Source organism: Lygodium microphyllum, chromosome 19, assembly GCF_053477565.2.
Source record: "Lygodium microphyllum isolate KBCC chromosome 19, Lygodium_microphyllum_v1.1.10, whole genome shotgun sequence".
Lineage (NCBI taxonomy): Eukaryota > Viridiplantae > Streptophyta > Polypodiopsida > Schizaeales > Lygodiaceae > Lygodium > Lygodium microphyllum.
Genome location: NC_141153.1, coordinates 40,542,501 through 40,552,130, shown reverse-complemented (window position 1 = coordinate 40,552,130; position 9,630 = coordinate 40,542,501). Strand labels below are relative to the sequence as shown.

The following is a 9,630-nucleotide window of genomic DNA, read 5'->3' as shown; positions in this document are numbered from 1 at the left end:
ATGTATACATTATGTATTTTGGGTACCCACACTCTTTGAGATCTATGTATTGAGCTTCCTTTGCCACCATGGATATTATGGATTTGTTCAAATGGGAGTACTCTGTATTTTCTTTGTAAAGCTCGATTCATTTGAGTCAGTGGGAGACTCTCTTTATGCTCTCTTGGTTTATGTGTATACTATCACTCTACAAAGGTCTATGACTGTGGGTTGATTCGCCTTTGATTTGGATATCTTGTATTGTTCATTGTCAAGGGTGGATATATGCTTGATATGCATTGTGATATGCATCATTGTCACTACAGAGGTCTATGATTGTGGGTTGATTTGGATTAACTTACTTTCATTCTATTTTCAATCAACTTATTTTAGAGGCTCTTAAGTTTGAGGAGAATGCCAAGTCTCTTTTCTTGCTTGTCACACTAACCAAGTCTTGGGATACATTTCGCACTACTATGAGTGAAAACCCTCTTGAAGGCGGCTTTTAGATCAAGGATGTAGAGGGTGCTTTGCTATTGAGGAAGAAGACAAAAAGAATGTTGATGCAACTTGTACTTCTCATGCACTCACAATGAGAGGTAAACAAGGTGGTAATGGGAATAATAATTATGGTAGAGACTCATAGCCCAACGGGGGCAAGTTTAAGTCTCATGGGCAATCATACAATAAGTCCCATGGTTCTAAGTCCTCTCTTACTTTTCATTATTATGACAACAAGGTCACTTAAGGGCATAGTGCTATAAGATACACAATGATAAGCACAAAAAAAAAAAAGGGAAAGCATAGGATAATGCCAAATCTTCTGATTTGTAGCACTATTCCTAAGTCTAGTGTTGAGATAGAAGAGATAAACGCCCTGGAGCATAGGTCATATGATTACATACTTGCTACTTCATCAGTTGATTTTACTCAATTAATCAATGCTCTGACTTCTTACTCTCAGTGTTGGCTTCTTAATTTGGGGGCTTCATTTCATGTTACGCCGCATCGTCATCACTGGATGCTACTTGGTTGATCAATGCTCTGACTTCTTACTACTTCTTACTCTCACTGCTAGCTTCTTGATTTGGGAGCTTCAACCTTGCATCATCATCGATTCTATACCTATTGTATTGTTACATGTTTGGTTAGACTAGGAGATGACACTGTATCATCATTGATTCTATACCTATTATATTGTTACATGTTTGGTTAGACTAGCAGATAACATTGTATTAGATAATTATTAGTATAAGTGATATAAGATTGTAGCTTGAGATTGGTGCTTCATTTGTGCTTCATGATGTATGTCATGTATTAGCTTTAACTAAAAACTTTATCTGCATTGGACAGTTGGATGATGACATGTACCATCTCTCTTTTGGTGAGTCTACGTGGAAGATTACTCATGGCAGTCTTGTTTTTGCTCGAGGCACCAAGGTTGGCAGCATATACCCTTTGCATTTGGATTTGTTGACCATGTTTTGGCCCTGACTGAAATTTCCCATATCTCTCTTTGGCATCACCATCTTGGGCATATATCCTGTGTGTGTGTGTGCTAGAGAGAGAGATACAAGAAAAGTAAAATTAAAAAAGAGATAGAGAGAAAAAAGTGAAAAAGAGAAAAAGGAGGAAATGAAAGAGAGAGAAAAGTAAAAAGAGAGAGAGAGAGAGAGAGAGAGGATGGAAAATAGTAACATCCCAAACTTGAATACGTAGAGGATGAAGAAGTAAGGGACGTGAAGTTGACAAGGCTATCCAGAAACAGAGACTTTTAACATCCTAAACTTGAATACTTATAGGACGAGGAAGCAAGGGAAGTGAAGTTGTGAAACGATAGCACGATTTTCTTAGGATGCTAACTATTTATAATACAATAGAATATATTTTTTTCCATCCAAGTTTTACAATGCACATTAAAGCTAGTGCATATGTTTTTTCTGTGTAAAGGCCAAAAAGAAAGGCTGGATGATGGTGGCCGACGGAAAGCCTAAAAAAGATTTGACGTGGCTTGCCCACCCAAAATATGTCGGCCTTAAAATGACTTTATAGCTGAATTAAAAGAGACGATCGGCTTCCATATCTACAAGCTTTCCTGCCAGGCTCATAAATGCATACCTCGGATCTACTGCTCGGACCGCGGCATCGAATCCCGATCGACAGACCCGACTCCCGAGTCCCGAGGAAGAAGAAGAAATAAGAAGAGGAAGAATAACATACTTCATTTTGATAAGGAACAGAGAGGCCGCCATGCCTTCTGCCGGGGGATGCGGCATCTGCCTCAGAGGTCTCCTTAAGCTCTTCAACTTCCTGCTGGCGTTCGTGGGCTTGGCGCTCGTCCTCTACTCCCTCTGGGTCCTCCACAAGCTGCCCTCTCTTGGCCTGTCTTCTGCTCTTCCCCACCAACTGCATATGGATGGCTCTCAAGGGAGTTTCCCGCATCATGCTGACCTGCACGCGCTCACCTTGCCCTCTGCTTGGTAAGCTCTCTGATCGGCCTCGCATGTCTATTCCCGCCGAAAAGTCCATAAGATATGTGGGTGCGCGCACGTGTGCTTTTGTTGTTGTCATACGCTCTCTCGATCCAGCTCGATTCATCAGTAAACCTGACTGGTTGTGACTGCGAGAGAAAATCATTGGGTTATCTCTAGATTGCTCTCACTTTCAAACCCGCAAAGAGTTGTAATCTATCTACGTATTAAGTCAGCAAACGGCCATCCCCCATTAGGTTTGGTGCCAATCGTATAATGTACGACGGCACCCTACTTTAGATTTTACCTTCTTGGCTGGGAGAGAAGGCACCACATAATTGGCTTATGGTTGACATTAGGGTTGCTCAAAGTTCCTTCCAATGGTTCGAAAAAAAGAAAGATAAAATATGTCATTCATACATTGTAATTAGTGCAATTCAAACACGACATTGAAATTATACATTTAAGCTATTGTTGTTTGCACTAATGTGAATGATTGTAGCCTTGCATAACATGGGCCTGATTACAAACCAATGTAGGTATCACACCTGAGGACTCTAGAGTGAGCAATGAAGGGCTTAATGATAGTGTTAGTGATGTACATATCATGGCCATACATGCATTAAATTTTTGTACATTGCATTTCTCGCCCTTTGGACCCAAAGTTCAAGCTTTTGACGATTGGTTATCCCCTTCCAGATGCTACCCGATACACATGCCTTGTTGGTTTATTGATCTGGCTTATTCACACTCTGCCAGATATTTTCTTTGTGGTGGTATTGTTATCTTCTTTTATGAAGATTCCTAGCTTATTGGGGAGCCGCCTTGTGCATTTTGCACTATTTACAGGGGATTTGATTCTACGAGATCATGTATGGAGAGGGGGCCACTCTTTTTGGATTGAGTGACTCAGATTGGGCAGGCGATGTGGATTCGAGATGATCCACTATAGGTCACGTTCTCCCCCTTGCATTACGAGCATTCTTGTAGAGCGACAAGAAGTAGCCTACTATGGCACTTTCTTCTACAGAGGTCGAGTATTGTGCTCTTTGTTTCACAACTATGGAGGTAGTTTGGCTTTGGCGGATGTTGGTGGAGATTGGATTTTTGCAAACAGGTCCCACTCAGCTATACATGGATAACTAGAGTGCCGTAGCTCTAGCCAAGAACAATGTGTTTCATGCTTGCACGAAGCACATAGAGGTTTAGTATCATTATGTACGGGAGTGGATTGTGGATTTCGAGTTAGTGGTGGTCTATTGTCCTACAACGGACTATGCAATGGGTCTCTTCACGAAGCCTTTGCCCAAGGCTTCTATGCTTCGTCAACATGAGCTTGTTGGGTCTTCAGACTCTCCTGAGATCTAAGAGGGGGTGTTAGCCTACCTTATTTTGTCAGTCTGTCATCTCTTGGTTGTGAGCCCTAGTCAGAGTCTAACGAGGACATTTTGGAGCTCTAACTATGTCTTTCTTCCTAGTCTTGGTGTGTTTGTCAATTATGCTACCTTGTCGGATGATTTCTAGCCCCTTGAGGTGAACGCATTTTGTTTTTGGCTGCTGAGATGCCATGCCATGCTGGCATTTTTCACATTATTTTATTGCTGCTGACATGCAATCAGCCAGCATTAGGCTGGCCGGTTTTTCTGGTTTTCAGCTATATATAGCTGGTCACTTAGTTGTGGCAGTCATTTACTTTTTTGTCCCAGAGGTGCTCCATTAGGTGGCTGCAGTCTCCTCTGTCTCTGTCGTGGACAGCAGGCTGCATGCTTATTGTCTCCATCACCGTCGAAGGTGCTGTCATCATTATTCAGCTTGATCAAGTGCCTTCACCGACACCTTGGGCTGCGTGTAGGGACTGATCAGTCCTCAATTGTATTCAGCCTTCTTTGTTCAGTGCAGATCATTCTTCTCTTTCTACTTTCTGTTCTTCTCTCCTCTATTTGTGTTTGTGATTCTCTTTTGTTACACACTCTCACATTATTTTGGGGTCCTTGGCTTGGACATCACATGTATCACATTTGCAGATTTGATTATTGAATTATTTTAACAGTAAGCAAAGGATTAGCAAACCATTCAAATTTCATGTCACTGTTACATGTGACCAACATTAAGCCTGCCATAAATAGGCAGAAAATTAAAAAATAATGTGATCAAATCAGCTAGTCAAATCTAGTTGACAGTTGTATAAAGTGGTCGAGTGCATTTAAAAAAAACACCCAATTGCTGATATGTATGTGCAGGTTGCCACGTGGCACTTGCTAATTGTCTGACTTGTCTTACTTACTTGGAAAGATGCCCAAATTTTAGGCAAGTGTAAAACTACTGCCCGACCTCTTCCTGACCCCGGTATAACTGCATAAACTGCCCTATCTACCCTGTACATGCTTGTGCCTGTCTTGGAGGTGACCAAATGGTGGCCATTAAGGACAGCAAAGGAGAGGTCTGATTCCAAGAATGTTTTGTAATGCAATCCCCTCCTGTTTTAGAGAGAGAATCAATTCATCTCTTGTGTTTTAAGTTTTTTTTGCTATCTAGAAACCCTCATCTATGCATCAGCAATTGTCAATGACCTCTTTTTTAGGGCCTATTGCTGTTTACTGCCCCAAAATCGAATCTAGATCAGGTTGCACTACTATCTTGAAGTTTAATGTACCCTTCTCCAACCTTAGATCTGCCCCAAACAACCCAAAATGGGAGGGGAGAAAAACAGACCAACATGGAAGATACACTTGCTTGCAGCCCAAAACTGATCCAAACTTGACATTTGGCAAATTTCCATTTTCACTCGAGCCTCCACTTGTAAAAATGAGCTGCCTAGCTCTTTGGCCCTAGCCTTGTTAAAATAACATCAAAGGCTACCCAACCTCAACTTTAAATCCTAAACTCTTTGAACTTTAAAGTGTTCCCTCATCTCAGAAAATGTAAATATATTCTCCACTGTTTGCTGAATTCAGACCCTAATTACTGCTGTAATCAGGGTTTATCGGCTGTCTCGAGAAGTGCACCATTGAATCTCAGCATTTGTAGTTTTGCTCTCAGTTGTTTGAAGGTGGACAACAGTGTTTAAAATCCAAATTTATAACAGAAACTAGGGTTTCTCAGCCACCTCAAAGTGCATGTCCGTTAAACAAAAGCCCAAAGATCAAAGCAGTTGCTGGAAATGAAGTATTCACAGCAGATTTGGTGAAGATTGGGCATCTACATTGAAGTTGACCCACATGCAAGTGCACTAGATTCAATTTGTGCGCGAATTGTGACAGAATCAAGTGCAGTGTTTAATACCCTAATTTATAGCAAAAACTAGGGTTTCTCAGCCACCTCAAAGTGCACATCCGTTAAATTGAAGCCCAGAGATCAGAGCAATTGTTGGAAATGAAGTATTCACAGCAAATCTGGTGAAGATTGGACATCGAAGTTGACCCACATACAAGTACACTAGATTCAATTTGTGCGCAAATTGTGCAGAATCAAGTGGCAAATTGGATGTTTATGGAGCTGGTCATTGGTGAAAGCTAAATGTGTTGGAAGTATTAGACAAATTGCCACCTTATGGGATGACCAAATTGCAAGCAATGCATATCTCGTTGTACTACAAATTCTAGCGATAAGTTAAAGAAATACTACAAGGGGTGCCAATTTTGGGGCCAATCAAGTGTCGAATGTCTAAGGTTAATTTGGTAATGTATTTATTTCAGATTTGGGAATTTATTTGCTTGCTGTAAAATGTTAAATCAGGTTATCTGCAACCCTATCCGAGAAGAAAGGCTGGTTTCAGTCCTGGTGACCAAATGGTTAGTGGAGACAGACAAAAGGTCCAAGTGGCATTTTTTGGTTCTTGTTTTTAACAGTTCTGAGGTACCATTTATCAGATTTGAGTTCCATCAAATTATTGGCACTGTTGATTCTGTTTGCTGTTGTGTTTTTGTGACAATGAATGAATAAGGGAATTTGGCTGGACTCCTAGGGCAACACCTTCTGTTCATCACTTAAAATCTGAGCCTGTATGCACAGGCAGATCTTCTCATATAAACTTTTGAGTTTTTTCAAGTAAATATCCCATGAGGTGCTTGAATATTTCAATCTACAAGATGTTGTGCCTAGTGTTGAGAGAATGATTCTTCAAAGTTGTGATCTCAGCTGGAAATGTTTCGTCAAATGCAGGTTTGCCTACTCTCTACTTGGGCTTGGTGCAGCCATATGTTTGATTACATTCTCTGGCCATATTGCTGTGGAGACTTCAAATGGTTGCTGTCTTTCTTGTGTATCCTGGATTCATGACAGATGATTCTATGCCATATTTGTTAAAATACTTCCTGGGTGTTATTCATGTTTACTTCTTATTTATGATCTTCTTAACACATTCAGTACATTTTCTTTGTTGTGTTCTTGATACTCCTTCAAGGAGCCTTTGTAGCAGACGTCTTTTTGAATGAAAATTGGCAAGAGGTAATACTACTAGCAATCCTTTTTAATTCTTGTTATATGGACCTTCTGAATTTACAATATGTTGCTATTCATTCCATGACAGGACCTTCCAGCTGACTCTACAGGTCTCCTTGATTACATTAAGAAGTTTGTGCAAGATAACTTCGACGTCTGCAAATGGGTAGGATTAGCAATCGTGATCATTGAGGTGAGTCTATATTTGTGTACCTCACTTCTTGACTGGTTTTCTGTGGCTAATGGTGAAAGAAGAGAAATAATGCAGGGTGTAGTTGACTCTCACTGCTCAGTGATACAATCACGTTTTGTGCTTATTGTTGCCCAAATACTAGGCAAATCTTTGTGTAAGCCTAAATGTGATATGCAACTGTGATTTCTTCTTCCTGACAGGCACTTGCTGTATTATTTGCAATGTGTGTGAGAGCAATAACACCCAGCTCTCGCAGGGTATCTTATGATAGTGATGATGAGTACTTACTTCCTCGAACTAGGATTCGTCAGCCACTTTTGATCCAGCAGGGGGATACTTCAGTGCCAAACACAAGCGTCGTGGAGGGTTGGCCTAAGCGACCTGATGCTTGGAGTTCAAAGATGCGGGACAAGGTTTCTAAGCTGTGTTACAGAGGTTGAAATTTTCAAGAGCTGCCTGTTCAAGATTTGATACTAAAAGCTCATTGTTTTTTTCTGCAGCAGTATGGGCTGACTGTTGGCCAACCAGCATCTTGACGTGCAAGTACTGTTGGACTGAAAGAAGAGTGCAGCTCTCTGAATGCTGCTTTTAGCTCAAGCCCTTGGTTGCACTAACTGCTATGTTCTTATGACAATTGGAAGAGCTGCTGCTCTTTGGCAATAAGTTCTGCATCATGTTGTCTCTTTGTGGTGTGCTGTGACAAAGTGATGTGAATAAATTGTGGGTTTCTTCGTTTAGGGGTCACCAAAGCTTTGCTTTTTGGCTTGTTGAAACCCTGAAATAACATGTTTCAAGGGGGTTTCCATGCCTGATATTAATAGGTTGTCATATTAGGATCTTCATATTTCATGTATAAACCACTAATGCAAAAAGGATAATTAGTCAATTGGTGCAGATTTAAGCTTCTTGACAATCTTCACTCTTGGAAAATGTCATACCAATGCGCTGATTCTTGAAAGAGTGTGCACAGAGGATTTCAGAACAAATAATGGAAATACTTTCTGATGTATTTGATGTTTCTGTTGACTCGTCCCCATGGCTTATTGGAAACCCTTGGCTTATGTGTTGTGGGAATGTATGGGCATATGGGAGTAATACTGTGAAGGATTATCGGTAACTTTTTAAACCTAGTGTTGCAGATTGTATAAACCATGTAGTTTCTTTATTTTTTAATGTGGCAACGCTATATTATTTGTAGTAAATATGTACAATCTTTTTGCCAGGAAATCAAGCGCTCAGAGTCTTAAAGGCTCTAGGGCAAAATCTTACAACCATCTCCCTTTCTTAAGCTGCTAATACTAAAAGCATAACAATCTATTGGGTAAGAGCATCAAGAAAGTCCGATAATATAATTAATTGTAATGCAAGAGATGGACTTAAAATGCTTCCATATTTTTGGAGTCCGATGTTGCATAGGTACATTTCACCATGTTGACTTGTCCTAAAAGCGCTTGCTTACACATGTGAAGGCTACAGAAGATGGTCACCACTTTGGACCTGTATGCAATGCTTCCTTGTGCATCTACACTTGTAAGGGACTGGACTTAATCACTTGACAGAGAGGGGAGTGATCTGAAACCAGCATCCATATGGGCAGGTGATGTTGTGTAGAGAGTTTACCATGATCAGCCTCCTTAGGAATGGGTTGAACTTCCCAAAAGGAGTTGCTTTCTAGGGGAGGTAAAGCTAAGGATTTGCACGTGCCAGTAAGTTTATACCTAGTATGCTTTACCTAGTAAACACTGGTGTCTAGAAACCACAGAATTTTTTGCCTGATTTAATCGTCACCTTATAATTTAGAATACCATTGTATGCTGGCTAATGAAGCTTGGAGTGAGTTTTGCATCAAGTTCATTGCTACCCTCAAGTCTAAAAAAACTTTTTGAGCTAACCATTCTCCTTGACATGATTGACAAAAGGTACAGCATCATCAAGATTCCTTGTAATTGGTCAGTCATGAAGATTATGATGGTTGGAAAATGGAAACCTTCATGAGCTTGAATCATCATTATAGCTTTTTATATTGTCCCCTTGGAAATGGGTTGTTGAAGGTCTTGAAATAGACTGGGGCAAGATCACATTATTAAAGTGTTCATTCAATAAACATATGTTAGGATATTGGTGACAAGTAGAATAAGCTACTATGTTAAGTAACATCTCATAATTAGCAATCTGAATGGATATCAAAATTTGACATTTGAGGATCATAGTACATAAAGGTGTGTTGCTCAGGCCAAAGAGATTTGTATAATTATTTAGGGTGTTGGGCTTCCCCCCCTTTTTGCCTCACTTTCTCATGGAGTTGCATTGACATAGAATAGCTCATGATCTCAAGGGAGACAGCTTGGGGATACATGTCAACACATCCTTATTGGCCTTTTTAGAGTTGTAGCTACATGTGACATTTTATAGCACACTCTAGATTGACTTGGTTTCACCTTGAGGAATCACCTCAAACAAAGCCACTAGGAGATGCATAATGTGTTGCCCATGGCTTGTAGACCCATGCCTTGCTTGGGGCATCAAAGGATACAACTAATATTGATA

At 40.4% G+C, this 9,630-nt stretch overlaps 1 protein-coding gene across 2 annotated transcripts; it reads left to right on the top strand.

The window, feature by feature from the left end:
• Positions 1–2,027: 2,027 nt before the first annotated feature.
• LOC148019782 (tetraspanin-19-like) lies at positions 2,028–7,969 on the top strand. Of its 2 annotated transcripts, none has more exons than XM_087699946.1 (6): positions 2,028–2,459; positions 6,612–6,711; positions 6,816–6,896; positions 6,979–7,083; positions 7,284–7,496; positions 7,587–7,969. In XM_087699946.1, the coding sequence occupies exons 1-6, from the start codon at positions 2,230–2,232 to the stop codon at positions 7,617–7,619; spliced, it is 762 nt and encodes a 253-aa protein (XP_087556072.1). In that variant the 5' UTR covers positions 2,028–2,229; the 3' UTR covers positions 7,620–7,969. The 2 variants fall into 2 exon arrangements, with proteins under 2 accessions (XP_087556072.1, XP_087556071.1); XM_087699945.1 differs by having other exon boundaries at positions 7,584–7,969.
• Positions 7,970–9,630: the final 1,661 nt, after the last annotated feature.

Excerpts from the sequence above, each read along its gene's own strand:
- LOC148019782 (XM_087699945.1), top strand. The coding sequence starts at position 2,230 with ATGCCTTCTGCCGGGGGATGCGGCATCTGCCTCAGAGGTCTCCTTAAG. Across the intron at positions 2,460-6,611 it reads CTCACCTTGCCCTCTGCTTG|GTTTGCCTACTCTCTACTTG; the intron begins GTAAGCTCTCTG and ends CGTCAAATGCAG. Across the intron at positions 7,497-7,583 it reads GTTCAAAGATGCGGGACAAG|CAGTATGGGCTGACTGTTGG; the intron begins GTTTCTAAGCTG and ends TTTTTTCTGCAG.